The 19953-nt window shown below is 44.8% G+C and overlaps 2 protein-coding genes across 2 annotated transcripts in view; both read right to left on the minus strand.

Annotated features, from left to right (window-relative positions):
* The window catches only part of SPIDR (scaffold protein involved in DNA repair), a 275881-nt gene extending 272594 nt beyond the window's left edge, over positions 1 to 3287 (minus strand). The window contains exon 1 of the mRNA XM_025001813.2: positions 3209 to 3287. Coding sequence (XP_024857581.1) covers positions 3209 to 3241 — 33 coding nt within the window. The 5' untranslated portion in view covers positions 3242 to 3287. The remainder of the gene's footprint in view (positions 1 to 3208) is intronic.
* A 13541-nt stretch (positions 3288 to 16828) lies between these two features.
* On the minus strand, positions 16829 to 17882 carry H3-5 (H3 histone, family 3C). The gene is given in 2 exon segments (NM_001099370.2): positions 16829 to 17275; positions 17408 to 17882. A coding segment is annotated over 1 exon segment (411 nt). The 5' UTR covers positions 17819 to 17882; the 3' UTR covers positions 16829 to 17275.
* Positions 17883 to 19953: the final 2071 nt, after the last annotated feature.

Raw genomic sequence — 19953 nt, forward strand, 5'->3', positions numbered from 1 at the left:
AGATGTCTGTGCATTACCAAAGTAACCAGAATAAACCAAAACCTAACAGCTGGAAAGCCACATTGAACATGCCTTCCCAGTCCCATTAGACTAGTGGCCTTTCTCCAAAGCACCTTATAAACAGTTTCCCTTCACAGGGAGAACACCCTAAATTGGAGCCAAAGCTCCCCAGGCTGGACAAGGTCAAAAAGGCCCCGGCAGGGACTCTCATATAAGGCTGTTCTGGGGAAATAGTTATTTGAGCACTTAATTTACAAAGGAGAGTTGTGTCTATTAGAAAGTCAATCAACTTGTTCCCTACTGTCACAATTACCGGAGGCTACTGTAGGGGAAATTAGAAAGGGATGCCTCAAGTTCAGGGGAGCCCCTGGGCCTGTTTATTATCAGTGTTCTTCTCCTTCTGCTTACCAGATTGTTTAACTGTGAGCCATTCGGGGGCCATTGTTCTTCTGATCTTAACATATCTAATATATGCCCCAAAGATCTTTCCTTTGTGACAGATGAAATATTTCCCATTTTTATAAGTTTTATAACATCAAAACACAAAAGACGCACACAAATTCCAACAAAAATGGTATGAACAGATTCTAGCATCGATGCATACAGATCAATCAATTCCCAAATCAGGTAAATAAATTTAACTTACAAAACAAATGAACTAATTTCAACTAGGCTGCTGTTGCTGCTGCTGCTACTGTGTCGCTTTAGTCGTGTCCGACTCTGTGCGACCCCATAGACCGCAACCCACCAGGCTCCCCCGTCCCTGGGATTCTCCAGGCAAGAACACTGGAGTGGGTTGCCATTTCCTTCTCCAATGCATGAAAGTGAAAAGTGAAAGTGACATCACTCAGTCATGTCCAACTCTAGCGACCCCATGGACTGCAGCCTACCAGGCTCCTCCATCCCTGGGATTTTCCAGGCAAGAGTACTGGAGTGGGGTGCCATTGCCTTCTCCATTAACTAGGCTACCCACCCCTAAAAGACCTAGCTCTCCAATGAACCAGTTCCAACTGAACCAATTCCCAAATCAGATAAAGAAATTTACCCTAATCAACAAATAAGCTAATTCAAACTAGGGTGGGCTTGCCCCACAAGAACTAGTTCCCCAGTGAACTGGTTCAGGGTAGCGTCCAACACTTCCCTTCTCCAACAGGGTACCCCAACCAAATTGGCTTGTCCCATGAAGGAAAAGCCCAACTTGAGAGGCAAATATGTTCCCGGACACTGGAGCGACTTATCCTCCAAAATCGAGCCCATCACTCTTAACAAAAAAGAACACATAAAACAAGTGGACCAACTGCACCCGCTACCGAATTGGGTAGACTTACAGAGGGAAGGCAATCAAGGCTTCAGTGGACAGCACAAGGGTAACCGAGGTGTCAGCAGACAGCGGGAAAGAAGTAGAAGCTTCAGAGGACAGCGATCAGGAGGTGGCAACAAAAGTAACAGATTCCAAAACAAAGGCCAGAAGTGGAGTTTTAATAACGCAGTTGGACAGTAACTCGAAGTAGAGGATTTATTTGGCAAAAACAGAACTATGTTCAGCAATGTGGAATTATTTTTCATACAAAGTTAAAAGCACATTGTATTTCCTTCCTGACCACTTGCCCAGTCCCCATCTTTTCAAGAGAGAAAAGCTTCATCTAAATTATTTCATCTGATTGATGACTGTCATTTATAACTTTATTGCTACTTTCATCTTGGGTATTCTCTTGGAAAAGGTGTATGGATTCATTACCTATTCTAATGTATTGTTTATAGATTATAAGATAAAGTCAAGCATGTATCTGCTGCTGCTACTGCTGCTGCTAAGTCGCTTCAGTCGTGTTCGACTCTGTGTGACCCCATAGACGGCAGCCCACCAGGCTCCCCTGTCCCTGGGATTCTCAAGGCAAGAACACTGGAGTGGGTTGCCATTTCCTTCTCCAATGCATGAAAGTGAAAAGTGAAAAGCGACCCCATGGACTGCAGCCTACCAGGCTCCTCTGTCCAAAAGTACTGGAGTGGGGTGACATTGCCTTCTCCATGTATCTGCTAATACTTTTTAAAGTGACCTGTCTTTATATGTAGAAATGTCTCTTAATAGTAAGCTTTCCTGGTGGCTCAGATGGTAAAGACTCTCCTGCAATGCAGGATCCCTGGGTCAGGAAGATCACTTGGAGAAGGAAATGGCAACCCACTCCAGTAATCTTGCCTGGAGAATTCCATGAACAGGGGAGCCTGGCAGGCTACAGTCCATGGGGTTGCAAAGAGTCAGGCATGACTGAGCAACTATCACTCATTCACACTATAAACAAAATCGAGTCCGTCAACTCTAGACGTTTGTCAGTTCCTTGTCTCAACTGCCAAGAGCTGGGGGCAGCTGGTGCCACTTCAGGGAATCTTGAAGGAAAGAACCTCAGGACAGTTCTAGCAGCTGCTAGGGTCTTGCCCTAGTGTTCCCTGACCAGGGCCAGCTAGCCCCAAGCAGCTAGGCTCCCGGCTGGCTTGCCAAACTGTTACTGAATCCTAGCTCTCTCTGCTCTCCTAACAGGTTGATGAATTCGAGAGAGGAGGTATTGAGGAAAGGAAACACACTTTATTCGGAAAGCAGCTGAGGAGACGATCGCAGGCTAGAACCTCAAAATAACCATTTTCTCGGGGTCTAGATGCCAGGTTCTTTTATAGATCAGAGATGGGCAGAGGTGAGGAAGCAAAGTAAAAAGGCCATTAATCTTGCACACATCTCCTAGAAAAGCAGGGGATGTGTTAATTTCTTCCTCCCTGCCATCTACAGGTAGACAGGGTTCTGAACAAAGGCACTTTAGTTAACAGTCAGGTAGAGGGGCAGGATTCTCTGAGGTAAGGTATTAAGTATGATTATAATAACAAAAGCAACAAAAAGCAAGTCACAGAAACAATTTCAACATGGAGTAAGAATTGGCTTCTTCTCTGCAACGGGGCAGGAGAGGCATCGCAGCAGGGACGAAGCTCTCCCAGACCCCCGACACCGCTGTCATGGTTCGACCAGGCAGAAACCCTGAACACCAGCGAGGCTCATGCGTTATCGTGGCCCCAAGGCAGCGACCCTCGCTCTCCAGGAAGGCGGCCAGACGCAGGCGGCGTCCATTCCACAAACTTCCACCAGCCCAGAGCCCGCCATACGCGCCCCGCGGGTCCTCCAACATATGGAGACCAGGGAGACTGCGCCCACAAGCCCACAGCCTACCTTGGGGCCTCGAGACTGACCCCCACCGGGCATCTCCGGGCGCTTCCACCTCCTCAAGGGTGCACCGCCCTCTGAAGGCACCGGAAGGCCGTGAGTCGCAGAACCAACTCGGCGCGCCGGGCCGCACAGCGTGCTGCGATTGGCGGACTTTCGGGTAGGGGGCGGGGCTTCCTCGGACGCACCGCCCTACCGGCGCGAGCGTTGCGATTGGCAGATGCTCCGGCTGGGGGCGGGGCTTCTCCGGCGCACGGCCCCACCACCTCCCGGCGCCCCGCCTTGCCCTGCATTTGGATGCTCCTGGACTGGAATGCGAAAGTAGGAAGTAAAGAAACACCTGGAGTAACAGCAAATTTGGCCTTGGAATACGGAATGAAGCAGTGCAAAGACTAATAGAGTTTTACCAAGAAAATGCACTGGTCATAGCAAACACCCTTTTCAACAACACAAGAGAAGACTCTACACTTGGACATCACCAGATGGTCAACACTGAAATCAAATTGATTATATTCTTTGCAGCCAAAAATGGAGAAGCTCTATACAGTCAGCAAAAACAAGACCAGGAGCTGACTGTGGCTCAGATCATGAACTCCTTATTGCCAAAATCAGACTGAAATTGAAGAAAGTAGGGAAAACCACTAGACCATTCAGGTATGACCTAAATCAAATCCCTTATGATTATACAGTGAAAGTGAGAAATAGATTTAAGGAACTAGATCTGATAGATAGAGTGCCTGATGAACTATGGATGGAGGTTCGTGACATTGTACAGGAGACAGGGATCAAGACCACCCCCATGGAAAAGAAATGCAAAAAAGCAAAATGGCTGTCTGAGGAGGCCTTAGAAATAGCTGTGAAAAGAAGAGAAGCAAAAAGCAAAGGAGAAAAGGAAAGATATAAGCATCTGCATGCAGAGTTCCAAAGAATAGCAAGAAGAGATAAGAAAGCCTTCCTCAGCGATCAGTGCAAAGAAATAGAGGAAAACAACAGAATGGGAAAGACTAGAGATCTCTTCCAGAAAACTAGAGATACCAAGGGAACATTTCATGCAAAGATGGGCTCAATAAAGGACAGAAATGGTATGGACCTAACAGAAGCAGAAGATATTAAGAAGAGGTGGCAGGAATACATAGAAGACCTGTACAAAAAGGATCTTCACTACCAAGATAATCACAATGGTGTGATCACTCACCTAGAGCCAGACATTCTGGAATGTGAAGTCAAGTGGGCCTTAGAAAGGATCACTACGAACAAAGCTAGTGGAGGTGATGGAATTCCAGTTGAGCTATTTCAAATCCTGAAAGATGATGCTATGAAAGTGCTGCACTCACTATGCCAGCAAATTTGGAAAACTCAGCAGTGGCCACAGGACTGGAAAAGGTCGGTTTTCATTCCAATCCTGAAGAAAGGCAATGCCAAAGAATGCTCAAACTACCACACGATTGCACTCATCTCACACGCTAGTAAAGTAATGCTCCAAATTCTCTAAGCCAGGCTTCAGCAATACGTGAACTGTGAACTTCCAGATGTTCAAGCTGGTTTTAGAAAAGGCAGAGGAACCAGAGATCAAATTGCCAACATCTGCTGGATCATGGAAAAAGCAAGAGAGTTCCAGAAAAACATCTATTTCTGCTTTATTGACTATGCCAAAGCCTTTGACTGTGTGGATCACAATAAACTGTGGAAAATTCTGAAACAGATGGGAATACCAGACCACCAGACCTGCCTCTTGAGAAACCTATATGCACGTCAGGAAGCAACAGTTAGAACTGGACATGGAACAACAGACTGGTTCCAACTAGGAAAAGGAGTACGTCAAGGCAGTATATTGTCACCCTGCTTATTTAACTTCTACGCAGAGTACATCATGAGAAACGCTGGGCTGGAAGAAGCACAAGCTGGAATCAAGATTGCCAGGAGAAATACCAATAACCTCAGATATGCAGATGACACCACCCTTATGGCAGAAAGTGAAGAGGAACTAAAAAGCCTCTTGATGAAAGTGAAAGTGGAAAATGAAAAAGTTGGCTTAAAGCTCTACATTCAGAAAACTAAGATCATGGCATCTTGTCCCATCACTTCATGGCAAATAGATGGGGAAACAGTGGAAGCAGTGTCAGACTTTATTTTTTGGGGCTCCAAAATCACTGCACATGGTGACTGCAGCCATGAAATTAAAAGACGCTTACTCCTTGGAAGGAAAGTTATGACCAACCTAGATAGCGTATTGAAAAGCAGAGACTTTACTTTGCAAACTAAGGTCCGTCTAGTCAAGGCTATGGTTTTTCCAGTGGTCATGTATGGATGTGAGAGTTGGACTGTGAAGAAAGCTGAGCGCTGAAGAATTGATGCTTTTGAACTGTGGTGTTGGAGAAGACTCTTGAGAGTCCCTTGGACTGCAAGGAGATCCAACCAATCCATTCTGAAGGAGATCAGCCCTGGGATTTCTTTGGAAGGAATGATGCTAAAGCTGAAACTCCAGTACTTTGGCTACCTCATGCGAAGAGTTGACTCTTTGGAAAAAGACTCTGATGCTGGGAGGGATTGGGGGCAGGAGGAGAAGGGGACGACAGAGGATGAGATGGCTGGATGGCATCACCGACTCGATGGACGTGAGTCTGAGTGAACTCCAGGAGTTGGTGATGGACAGGGAGGCCTGGCGTGCTGCGATTCATGGGGTCGTAAAGAGTCGGACACGACTGAGCGACTGAACTGAACTGAACTGATGGTCCGCGGGGGGGCGTGGTTTTCCTGCTACTCGCGCCCCCTGGCACTGACCTGAACCGTGGCGTCTGGGAACCGGCACGGGCAACAGATCCGGGGACGGATTTTCTGCGCTGTGGCCCCAACCTGTGGCTGGACCCGGATTAACGGAGCACGCGCAGCGTCGCTGTCGGCTCCTGGCCAGGGAGCTGCTGAAAAGCCTGCGCGGGGTTTTCCAAATAAAGCTCGTCCGGGGTGTGCTTTGTCAGGCAAGGACCGACATTAATAATAAGGACCGAAATTAAAAATAAATGATAACCCCAAGTGGGCTATGAATTCAGCAAGCGGTGCTTAGGAAATGGTTGTAGCCGTGGGTACCCGGAGATAGGGGTCTTATTGCCCCATCTGCTGAGGCGGAGGCAGGGGTGTGGTTGGGGGGGCTTAGTATCCAGAGCTGGAGAAGGCAATGGCACCCCACTCCAGTACTCTTGCCTGGAAAATCCCATGGACGGAGGAGCCTGGAAGGCTGCAGTCCATAGGGTCGCTGAGGCTCGGACACGACTGAGCGAGTTCACTTTTCACTTCACTTTTCACTTTCTTGCATTGGAGAAGGAAATGGTAACCCACTCCAGTGTTCTTGCCTGGAGAATCCCAGGGACAGGGGAGCCTGGTCGGCTGCCGTCTAAGGGGTTGCACAGAGTCGGATAGGACTGAAGCGACTTAGCAGCAGCAGCAGCAGTAGCAGCAGTATCCAGAGCAGTTTTCAAGTTCAGAGACGCCAGAATCCCCGGGGACCTGCTACAGCCCGTGACTGGGTCTCGGACTCGGAAGGTCCGGACTGGGGCCGGAGAACTTGCATTTCTAACAGGTTCTCAGGTGACATTGCTGCCATCCCGCGTCATTTTGAGAACCCTTCCTTATACCCTGCACGTGAGTTTGCTTAAGTGTTCCAACACTTGGAGGCAGAGATTTTAAAGGAAATGTAATGGGAAGGGGGGTTGGGGCTGAGGAGAGCCATAATTAGGTTACAAACTCACCAGGCAGGCTGTTGTCTAAATAAAGGTGTCTATTGTAGAAAAAACCGACAATAGTGATTTGAAAAGCGTCAGCCTGGGAAGGAGGAAAGGATTCCGATTTGTACCCTCATAACTTGGCGGAAGTGGAGTTTTTTGCTCTAAAAGCACTTTCTCATGCCTCTGTAAGAATACCAATATTTTGCACTTGATCCATTTTCCATCTTTCCTGCCTAGTCCCTATTCTTTCAACATATTGCATTTGAGTTTCACTCACTAAAGCACAAATACTTTGTATAAAGATGTCCACACTGCGATTTTTGAAAAAGAAAGAAAGAAACATATTAGCTCTAGGTAGACATTTCTACTGGGACTTCCCTGGTGGCTCAGCGGAAAGAATTCGCCTGCAACGCAGGAGACCCAAGAGACACAGTTTTGACCCCTGGGTTGGGAAGATCACCTGGAGTAGGAAATATTAACCCACTCCAGAATTCTTGCCTGGAAAATTCCATGAACAGAGCAGCCTGGTAGGCTACAATCCATGAGGTCACAAAGAGCACGCGCACACACATACACACACACACAGATATTGCTAATACTATTATTGTCAACACTTAGCCTAAGATAAACTGGACTCTAAATGTAGCTAGTTTAGGGTTTAGAATATTGGGCCTCTGACTGGGACACCGCACAAATGGTTGCCTCAGTTAGGCCCAATGACACAGCTCAGCCATCTCACTGTGTCTTTCTTGGCTCTCAACTTATAAGTTGCAAACAGATCGCTTCCTGATGCTTGAACTAAAGTCCCATTGCACTAACTTCTGGTCATTGTCACTTGAATGTCTGAGAGACTCTTTAACCTAAATTCTTCTCTTCCCAAAATAGCTTCCTTTTCAGAAATCTCCATCTCAGTGGTGGCACTGACATCCAGCCAGTAGCTCATACTGAAACTGTCACCCATACCAGCCTCTGACAGTTAAACGATCATTGCCTCCATTCACCTCTATGTTTCGGAAGCATCTGATGTTTGACAGATGCTTTGCAGCTGTACTTTCAGAGGTATGTAGTGATCAACTGCTCCAAACTGGCTCTGACTTGACCACAGGAATGCACCTCTGCAGATGAGACTTGGAGGTCTCCAGAAGTTACCACTGCTTCATTACTATGTTAAGATCTCCATCCAAGGACGGGGGTGGAGACTTGTACTCTGCTAGGCACAGTTCACCGGAGAAGACAATGGCAACCCACTCCAGTACTCTTGCCTGGAAAATCCCATGAGCAGAGGAGTCTGGTAGGCTGCACTACATGGGGTCGCTAAGAGTCAGACATGACTGAGTGACTTCACTTTCACTTTTCACTTTCATGCATTGGAGAAGGAAATGGCAACCCACTCCAGTGTTCTTGCCTGGAGAATCCCAGGGACGGGGGAGCCTGGTGGACTGCCGTCTATGGGGTCGCACAGAGTCGAACACGACTGAAGTGACTTAGCAGCAGCAGCAGCAGGCACAGTTCATGCTGCGTGCAAGCCCTGGCTGCTCCACACACCACCACCCCCCCGAACCTGGCTGCCCTCGGAAATCTCCATCCCCTTCCTGGTTGGTGGTTTAGTCGCTAAGTCATGTCTGACTCTTGCAACCTCATGGACAGTAGCTTGCCAGGCTTCTCTGTCCATGGGATCCTCCAGGCAAGAATACTGGACAGGGTTGCCGTTTCCTTCTACGGGGGATTGTCCCGACCCAGGAATCAAACCTGGGTCTCCTGCATTGCAGGCAGATTCTTTACCAACTGAGCTATGAGGGAAGCCATTCCTAGAACCCCACTAACAAGTCTGCCTCCTACCCCTTAAACTTCTCTTCAGTTCAGTTCAGTCGCTCAGTCATGTCTGACTCTGTGACCCCTTGGACTGCAGCACACCAGACCTCCCTGTCCATCACCAACTCCCTGAGTTTACTCAAATTCATGTCCATTGAGTCAGATATGCCATCCAACCATCTCATCCTCTGTCATCCTCTTCTCCCTCCAGCATCAGAGTCTTTTCAAATGAGTCAATTCTTTACATCAGATGCCCAAAGTATTGGAGTTTCAGCTTCAGCATAAGTCCTTCCAATGAATATTCAGGACTGATTCCCTTCAAGATGGACTCATTTTATCTCTTTGCTCTCCAAGGGATTCTCAAGAGTCTTCTCCAACACCACAGTTCAAAACATCAATTCTTTGGCACTCAGCCTTCTTTACGGTCCAACTCTCACATTCATACATGACTACTGGAAAAACATTAGCTTTAACTATATGGTTAAAGTTATAACCATATAACTTATGCTGTCTAGGTTTGTCATAGCTTTTCAAGGAGCTAGCATCTTTTAATTTCATGGCTGCAGTCACCGTCTACAGTGATTTTGGATCCTAATAAATAAAATTTGTCTGTTTCAACTTTTTCCCCATCTATTTGCCATGCAGTGATGGGACTGGATACCATGATGTCCATTTTTTGAATGTTGAGTTTCAAGCCAGCTTTTCGGTCTCCTCTTTTCACCTTCATCAAGAGGCTCTTTAGTTCCTCTTCACTTTCTGCTGTTAGAGTTGTATCATCTGCATATTTGAGGTGTTGATATTTCTCCTGGCGATCTTGTTTCCAGCGTGTGATTCACCCAGTCTCGCATTTTGCATGATGTACTCTGCATAGAAGTTAAATAAGCAGGGTGACAATATATAGCCTTATAAAAATCCTTTTCCAACTTTGAACCAATCTGTTGTTCCATGTCCAGATCTGTTGCTTCTTGACCTGCATACAGGTTTCTGAGGAGACAGGTCACATGGTCTGTTATTCCAATCTTTTTAAGAATTTTCCACAGTTTGTTGTGATCCACACAAAGACTTTAGCATAGTCAATGAAGCAGAAGTAGATGTTTTTCTGGAACTACCTTGCTTTATCTATGATCCAGTGGATGTTGGCAATTTGATCTCTGGTTCCTCTGCCTTTTCTAAATCCAGCTTGAACATCTGGAAGTTCTTGGTTCACATATTGTTGAAGCCTGGTTTGAATGATTTTGAGCATAACTTTGCTAGCATGTGAAATGAGTGGAATTGTATGGTAATTTGAACATTCTTTGGCATTGCCCTTCTTTGGGGTTGGAATGAAAACGCATCTTTTCCAGTCCTGGGGCCACTGCTGAGTTTTCCAAATTTGCTAGCGTAGTGAGTGCCACACTTTCACAGCAACATCTTTTAGGATTTGAAATAATTCAGCTGGAATTCCATCACCTCCACCAGTTTTGTTCATAGTAATGCTTCTTAAGGCCCACTTGATTTCGCATTCTGGGATGTCTGGCTCTAGCTGAGTGACACCACCATTGTGGTTATCGTGGTCATTAAGACTTTTTTGGTATAGTTTTGTGTATTCTTGCTGTTTCTCGTTAATCTCTTCTGCTTCTGTTAAGTCCTTACCATTTCTGTCTGTTATCATGCCCATCCTTGCATGAAATATTCCCTTGATATCTCTAATTTTCTTGACGAGATCTCTAGTCTTTCCCATTCTATTGTTTTCCTGTTTTTCTTTGCATTGTTCACTTAGGAAGGCTTTCTTATCTCTCCTTGCCATTTCCTGGATCTCTGCATTCAGTTGGGTGTATCTTTCCCTTTCTCCCTTGCCTTTTGTGTCTCTTCTTTTCTCAGCTATTTGCAAAGCCTCCTCAGACAACCACTTTGCCTTCTTGCATTTCTTTTTCTTGGGAATGGTTTTGATCACCACCTCCTGTGCAATGTTACAAACCTCTGTCCATAGTTCTATAGGCACTCTGTCTACCAGGTCTAATATCTTGAATCTATTCATCACCTCCACTGTATAATCATAAGAGGTTGATTTAGGTCATATCTGAATGGTCTAGTGATTTTCCCTACTTTCTTCAATTTAAGCCTGAATGTTGCAATTTCCCTGATACCTCAGTTGGTAAAGAATCCACCTGCAATGCAGGAGATCTGGGTTTAATCCATGGGTTGGGAAGATCCCCTGGAGAAGGGAAAGGCTACCAACTCCAGTATTCTGGTCTGGAGAATGCCATGGACTGTATAGTCCATGGGGTCGCAAAGAGTCAGACATGACTGAATGACTTTCATTTCATTTGTTGCAATAAGGAGCTCATGATCTGAGCCACAGTCAACTCCAGGTCTTGTTTTTGCTGACTGAATAGAGGTTGTCCATCTTCAACTAGAAAGAATATAATCAATCTGATTTCACTATTTCCCACCTCATGATGTCCATGTGTAGAGTCATCACTTGTGTTGTTGGACGAGGGTGCTATGACCAGGGTGTTCTCTTGACAAAACCCTGTTAGCCTTTACCCTCCCTCATTTTGGACTCAAAAGCCGAACTTGCCTGTTACTCCAAGTATCTCTTGACTTCCTACTTTTGCATTCCAATCCTCTATGAAGAAAAGGACATCTTTTTTTGGTGTTAGTGCTAGAAGGTGTTGTAGATCTTGGGATAAACTGAGGATGAGCTTGGTTCATTTCCAAGGCAAACCATTCAACATCACAGCAATCCAAGTCTATACCCCATCCACTAATACCAAAGAAGCTGAAGTTGACCAATTCTATGAAGACCTGCAAGATCTTCTAGAACCAACCCGCTGGGGATCAGTAACAAAACCTGAGAACTATCATGAGCACGTCTGGCTCTCCTGTCAAAGCCCTGTCTGTCCTGTGCTGATCTCTCCACCCACCCGACTCCTCCATGGATGTATCTCAGGCCCCTGATTTATTTTGCCCCGTCTACTCAGTGGCCTCATAAGCAGTGTCCCTGGTCCGCTCTTGCCCTCGTCCGTGCACATATAAGCACACACAATCCATTCTCCACACAGATACCCAGGGATGTGTGTGCTCTTCATGGGAGCCTTACCTGCAGTTACTGAATGTGCATGGTGCTTCAGAGTCTGCACATTCGCTACTCCGTTTCCTGAAAGGCTCTGGTCTCTGCCAAGCCAGTTTATATACAGCTCCTGAAAAGTGCTGAAGCTGGGAGGTCAGCACATGGAGGTTCACTATAATATTCCTTGATATATGTTTTTATATAATAATAAATGAAATATATGAAAATAATTTTTTTAATTTCAATTGAGATTTAAAAAAACAAGACAGAGTGAACTTGAACCTGTTCTCAGTTTCCTTGAACTCCTAGGAGGCTGAACCTCCCTGTTCTTCATTTTCACAAACCCTATGCTCCTTTGATGATGTTACAATGTTCATAACCTAAATAATTATCATCTGGCTCCACCTATATAAAGCAGTGCCATTTCTGTCTTCTTGACCTTTACATCCATAGCACTTCACAGTTTCTTCCACATATAAAGCACTCAAATAAATACTAGATATGAATGAATAAATGAACTAATAATTAGTAAGTAAACTTGCCTAAGGGTACAGAGCTAGTAATGTTTAGAATTAGACTCGAGTGTGACACCTAGGTCTGTGTTCTCTACATTATGCCATTCATAACGCAGTGTAATTATGAGGAATTTACAATTGAACCAACAGACATTAACCCTGATACTCAAACTCCCCTGGACTCTAACGCTTTTCCTGAGTCTTAACCAACCCTGAACCTAAACATCACTGATATTAACCCTCACTCTAATGCTGACCCTAACACATATCCTGAATCTCACCCTGACCCACACTTACCATAGCCCTGAACTGATCACAATACTCACTCTTTACCCAGAGCTTGACACTGACCCTGAACCTGACACTGAAACTTAACCCGACCTTGACCTGTGATCCTGACCCTCCTAAGACAGTAACTGCAGCCATCAGTATGACTCTCTCCCTAACACCCAACACTGACCATGATTACCCTGACCCTCAAGTCACCCCACCCTCACTCCAGCACTGACCCACACCTAAACTGGACCCTCATGTCACCCAGCCCTAGTCCTGAACCTAACCCTTGGCCTTATTGTAATCCTAATGTTCAGGAGTACATCAAGGCTATAGTTTGTTACCCTGTTATTTAACTTACATGCAGAGTACATCATTCGAAATGCCTTGACCCTATGCCGGCTTGAATAGTAGTCCCCAAAACATGTATCTAAGTTCTAATACCAGTACCTGTGAATCTAACCTTACTTGGAAATAGGGCCTTTGCAGAATTAAGGACCTCTAGATGAGATACGCTGAACACCGTTGCATTGTGGGTGGCGCATGTACTAGTTTGTTTAGTGATATATGTTGAAACACAGAAAAGGAGAAAGCACAGGTATGGAGGAAGTGCACATGAAGACAGAGGCAGAGACTGCAGTGATGCCATCACAAGCCCAGGAACTGCAGGGGGACCAGAAACTGCAAGAGACCAAGGAGGCTCCTCCCCTGGAGAGGGTATGGCCCCGCCCACACCTAGATTCCAGACTTCTGACATCCACAACTGTGGGAGAATACACTTCTTTTGGTTTAAGCTAACTAGTTTGTGTCAATTTGTTACACAGACCTAAGAACTAATAAACACCCTCATTCACCATAAGTGAATCTAACATTTACCATGACCGAGCCTTCTCCCTTATTGTTGTGGTTCAGTTGGTCAGTCGTGTCCTACTTGTTGCCACCCCATGGACTGCAGCATGCCAGGCCTCCCTGTCCTCCTCATGTCCATTGGGTCAATGATGCCATCACCCTTATACCCACCCCTAACATGAAACTGATTTCAATTCTCATACAGACCAGAACTTGACCTTTACCCTGACCCTATGACCTTTACACTCACTTCGGGCTACATCTTCCTAACCCTGATAATCACCGCGATACTGAATAGAACGTTCCTCATAACTTTGACATTGACCCTGATCTAGATCCTCATCCTAAACTTACCCTTGACACTAATTCTGCCATTTACTACTGCCATGACCTTGACCCTATTTCCATGACCTTGACCCTAACCATGGAGATCCTGATGATCATATACCTCACAATGAACATCTTGTCAGCTCTGACCCTTGTCCTCACCTCCTCACCAAAATCCTGAACCTGTCCTGACTGTATGAGCTTGAATCTCATCTGCTGCTTGATTCTTCCCCATTGTCCCTGACCTTTTACCCCCATAATAACCCTGAAGCTGACCTTGGACCACACACTCCAAGTACCCTAAATCCAATTTTGACCTTGACCTTCAGTCTGACTCTAAACTGGACTCTGCGCCTAAGTCTTACTCTGACCTTTGAATGGTGTTTGTTGAAACAGTGTGTTTAACAGTGATAGGCGAGTGTTCATCAGTATTGAGATGTTAGAAACATTGTGTTTACATGTGCATGGCATGGCTGCCCCCTTATTAAATGGTATATCATAATTCAGTGTATTTAAAACTGGTGGGTGCCTTACTATGGATAGAAGTATATGTGTGAAACATACTTTGTTTCCCTCCAGCTTTATTGAGATACAGGTATACAAAAAACTGCACATAATTAATGTATTCAATAGGGTGAGTTACTTCCTACTTTACTGATGTGTACTAACCTCTGTGTTTAAGCAACCTACTGCTGCTGCTAAATCGCTTCAGTCATGTCCGACTCTGTGCGACCCCGTAGACAGCAGCCTATCAGGCTCCCCTGTCCCTGGGATTCTCCAGGCAAGAATACTGGAGTGGGTTGCCATTTCCTTCTCCAATGCATGAAGGTGAAAAGTGAAAGTGAAGTCGCTCAGTCGTGTTTGACTCTGAACGACCCCATGGACTGCAGCCTACCGGGCTCCTCCATCCATGGGATTTTCCAGGCAAGAGTACTGGAGTGGGGTGCCATTGCCTTCTCCGTTAAGCAACCTAGGTGTATACTATTTTTTGGAATTAAAAATTGTTTTTAGCTGTATGTTTGCACATTCATCCTTTTACTGTATCTACGTATGTACAATTTTTATAACTGAAATATGCTGAAACACTATAAGCTACATGTGTTACTGGTTTTGCTTATATACCTATGAAACTGTGTTGAAACCTTTTTCAAGAGAGCTATGTAGGAGAGTGGTATCACAGCAAGATGGTGGAATAAGTTTTCTGTTGTTATCCTTCCAAAGAATAAGTATTTGGACAATCACCCACTGATAAGGGTACTTCTTTTGGAGTCCTGATTCCAGCAGTGAAGTTCCATCACTTCTCTGGAGCAAAAAATCTGAGAACAGATGTATTGAAGAAGGTAAGAACAGTTAATTACTGTTGGATTAATTTACCATCTCTAGTACTTTGTGCATCTTTGGGTTTTTTTTTGTATATATGATCATGTTGTCTGTTAGTTGTCTGATAGTTTTATTTCTTTTTTCCTAATTTGAATCTTTTTTTCTTGTCTGACTGCTCTGACTAGAACATCCAGCAGTGTTGAACAGCAGTGGTGAAAGTGGGCATCCTTCTCTTGATCCTGACCTCAGGGGAACGTTTTCTCTTTCACCAATGAGTAGAATGTTACCTGTGGATTTTCATAGATGTCCTTTGTCAGGTTGATTAAGTTTCCTTCTAGTCTTGGTTTGCTGTGTGATTTTTATCGGGAAACTGTATTGAATCTGTCAAATACTTTTTTGCATTGAGATGAACCTGTTTTTTCCTTTGTGTATTAATGTTATGCATCACAACAATGGGTTTTAGATGCTGAAGCAACCCTGCCACGCTGGGATGGCACCACGTGCCAGTGAGTAATCCTTCGTGCTGCTGGACTCCATTTCGGAGTGTTCTATCGAGGATTTCTGCATCAGTGTCCATAAGGGATATTGGTCTACTGTTTTCTTATAGAGTCTCCGGCTTTGATATCAGGGTAATGCTGGGTTCCTGGGATCAGTTAGGGAGCTTTTCCCTTTCTGATATTTTTTGGAAGCATTTGAGGATTGGTGTTAACTCCTTTTTCAGTGTTTGGTAGAATTCACCAGTATACTGTCTGTTTCTTTTGGCGGGTGGGTGGGGGGCGGGGGTTCGTTTTTAATTACTAATTAAGTCTCATTGCAGATCTGTTCAGATTTTCTATTTCTTGAGTCAGTTCTGGCAATTTATATTTCTAGGAATTTTTATTTCTGTAAGGCTGATGTCTCCACTTTCATTTTTTTTTTTTGAATAAACAAGTTTATTTGTAAATTTAGTCAACTTACATAATTGACCTAAAAACTTCAATGAAGGATAAATTTTAAACCACTTGGAAAGCCATCTCTATGAAGTGATTTTCCTAGAACCTATGCCACATGAACACCATTTTAACTGGCAGAGGTTCCATAAGCTGAAGCTGTGTCCCTCCCCCACAGCAAGTTTACCCTAACGGTTATAATACAAACCCCACCAGGAAAAAAAGTTCGGTATTGTTCCTCCTCGGTAGAGAAAAGTTCAACCTAGTTATCAGACCAATCACAACACAAAGAAAAGCTGCACTAACTACTATATTAGTAACAGATGCTGCTGCTGTGAATAACTTGTATTATAGTCTGCTGCTGCTAAGTCACTTCAGTCGTGTCTGACTCCGTGCAACCCCATAGACGGCAGCCCACCAGGCTCCCCCGTCCCTGGGATTCTCCAGGCAAAACACTGGAGTGGGTTGCCATTTCCTTCTCCAATGCATGGAAGTGAAAAGTGAAAGTGAAGTCGCTCAGTCCTGTCCAACTCTTCGCGACCCCATGGACTGCAACCCACCAGGCTCCTCCATCCATGGGACTCTCCAGGCAAGAGTACTGGAGTGGGGTGCCATGGCCTTCTCCAGTATTATAGTCTAGAGCCCTTATAAATAAATCCCCCTCCCCGTTAGTGTTTGCATTATCAGCTAGAGGGTTAGTTTAACATGTGGTAGAACGAGGACTTATGCAAGGCATAACGCACAAAGCATTTTACTGCATAAACAAGTGCAGTCTACTCAGGAGAAAACCTATTGGCCTCTGAATTACACACACCTTAAAGACAACAGTCTCCAGCACATGTCAATGTAAAACATTTAATTGAAAAATGTTGACAGTACAATATATAAAATAGCTATTATAAATGCACATAGTGTATTCTATAGCTGCCAGGTTGACTTTTTTTTTAAGGAAACTGTAAGTTACACTGTGGTTAAGACTTGTATCTTCACTCCTGAAAAAGCCCACATTCCATCACAGTGATGTATGGTCAGACTTACAGTCCCAATTGTTAAACACTTGGATCAAGTCATAACCAGTTTTATTGCAAAAGGACCCTGTACACATTTATCAATTCTAGTACCTTAATAGCTACCCAACAAATCATTAACATACAGAAACATCCATCATGAGAAGCAAGAAATATCACCCATCCCTTCTGCATATTAGCAACTTGTCACTCCTCAGCAACAGCGCTCACATCTCTCAGGTCTGTGAACAGTCACTTTTCGCCTTCATCCTGAGTGAAAGATGGAATAACTTAAGTACAAATGCAACATATTATAAACAATTTCTTACCAAAAAAAGTCACAAATTAAACCAAAGTATTTTACAAAAATGTACTGCAAAACACCATAAAAACCGCCCTCACTTAAGCTCTCTCTCCCCGTATCCGGCGAGCCAACTGGATGTCTCTGGGCATGACGGTTACTCTCTTAGCGTGGATGGCACACAGATTAGTATCTTCAAACAAGCCCACCAGGTACGCTTCGCTAGCCTCCTGCAGCGCACCGATGGCGGCACTCTGGAACCGCAAGTCGGTTTTGAAATCCTGGGCGATCTCCCTCACCAGCCTCTGGAAAGGCAGTTTCCGGATCAGAAGCTCGGTGGATTTCTGGTGACGACGGATTTCTCGAAGCGCAACAGTCCCGGGCCTGTAGCGATGAGGTTTCTTCATCCCGCCGGTAGAGGGGGCGCTTTTCCTGGCTGCTTTTGTGACCAGCTGCTTGCGGGGCGCTTTCCCACCCGTTGACTTCCGAGCAGTCTGCTTGGTTCGAGCCATTTTCTTTTACCCAACGCCTAAGTTTTAGGCCTCTTCTCCGACCACCTCGCCGCCGCTGCTGCCCAAAGAGCCGCAATAGCTCAGCTACGGGATAAACTCCTTCCAACGAACGGAAGAACACCTTCCAACGAACAACCAAACCGTTCTGCGCTCCACTTTAGTTTCTGGTATTAGATATTTGCGTGTTTTTTTTTTTTTCCTGAATCAGTCTAGGTTTATCAATGAGCTGTTCAAAGAATCAATGTTTTGCTTGCTGCTTCTTTTTGTGCTCTTTTTACTGGCACCAAGTTTAAGTTTGTTCTTCTTTTCTTAGTCTCCTAAACGTGTAGCATTAGGTTACTTTTTGCAATCTTTCTTTTCTAATATAGGCGCTAAAATGTGATGAAATAAAAATTTCTATTTGAAGGCAGGACAAGAAAAATCAAAAATTTCTTTGTTCAGGCCTCCTCCCTCCCTGCCGTCCCTTTAGTGTATAGAGGGATGTAGGGTGTGTCCGATCACACATTAACTACAGCTCCTTCAAGGTGGAGTGCCTGCTCAGCCATCAAGATCAGTGTTTCTTTTCCTTCTGATGCTAGCAGTGTAACTTAAAACAACAATGTTCTTTCCCAGCTCTGTAAGGGGTCAGGGTGACACGCTTTCCTTTGTACGTGCTTACCTGGGCTACATATCTTTCATGAACTTTATAGAAAATATCGGTATGTCATTTTCATATACTATCCTTTGTCTCAAAAAATGGAATTCAAGATGAGAAACAAAAACTAGTAAAAATTACAAAACACTGCTGAAAGAAGTTAAATAAAAGGAAAGACACCATGTTCGTGGACTGGAAGATTTACTATTGTTAAATATCAAACCACTTGGTTAAGAATCCACCTTACAGGGGTCAGCCCCAGACCCCAATCACCTCTGCTCATGCCCCTAACAGCATGGCACGGGCTGCTGCTCCTTGCTCCAAACAAGATGCAGAATGAACTGTGGGAGGCTTCACACATCCCAGGGAAGCCCAGTCCAGCCTAATGAACTTGAGCAATGCTGTCATGTCTGGCAAACATGAGAGACATTATTAAGTGACAACAGGAACAGCTCATGCACGGAGTTTCAGTGAATGCCTCTGAGGGAAGCTGGCACTGAATTCCATTTTAAATGGACGAGGCTGTCACATTACTGAAGTGATTCTCTGAACTCTCCAGGCTCAGAGTGCTGTGCTGACAGAGAGCTCCTACAATCCGGAGAAGAAAAATTCTGCAGGAGACTCACAAACATTTTACTTTCTTAATGAGGCCATGTGGCTATCATGTTGATGTTTGGCAGAAACCAACACAATTCTGTAAAGCAATTATGCTTCACTTAAACAATAAAAAATTTTTTACATGGTGAAAATGGAAAAAAAATAAAGAAGAAAACGCAGCATTCTTGTATTTCTGCACATCTAACATTGTTAATTAGCTCGGTTTCTTAGAAAGGAATCTGCCTGCCAATGCAGGAGACACAAGAAAGGCAGGTTTGATCCCTGGGTGGGGAAGATCCCCTGGAGAAGGAAATGGCAACCCACTCCAGTATTCTTGCCTGGAAAATCCCATGGACAGAGGAGCCTGAAGAGCTATGGGGTCGCAAAAGGATTGGACACGATTTAGCAATTAAAATGACAACAACCAGTGTTAATTATGGACATGCCTGCAGCAGGCTGGGTGATACCACACTGGAGCTGAGGCAGCTTGGAGGGTCTCCCCCAGCCCAGGCTCGGGCAGAGTAAGATAGAGATGGGTGTGACCATGCCCCAGGGGAGCAGTCCCTCTGGGGGATGTTTTCATCCACAAACTGCTCCTGATCAGCTGGCTAGAACAGGACAATCATGAGGTCAGAACTCACGGGGTCAGCAGCACTGTGACTGTATTACTATCACTGTCACATAGTTATGGGCTGTAACCTAGCGCTGGCCAACTGTTTTGAAAATAAATTCTACAGTCATAGATTCAGTCTGTAGAACAATTTTTTTGGGTACTACTACACAAAAACCACACCTACTTTACAGTCAATCAAAAGCGCCCTATTTATATAGCAATTTCCCCCAATAGTTGGAGATAACTACCTTTTCTTCAATTCCAGGATAGCAGGGTTCTTTCTTAAATTGT

This window comes from Bos taurus, chromosome 14 (genome assembly GCF_002263795.3).
Source record: "Bos taurus isolate L1 Dominette 01449 registration number 42190680 breed Hereford chromosome 14, ARS-UCD2.0, whole genome shotgun sequence".
Taxonomy (NCBI): domain Eukaryota; kingdom Metazoa; phylum Chordata; class Mammalia; order Artiodactyla; family Bovidae; genus Bos; species Bos taurus.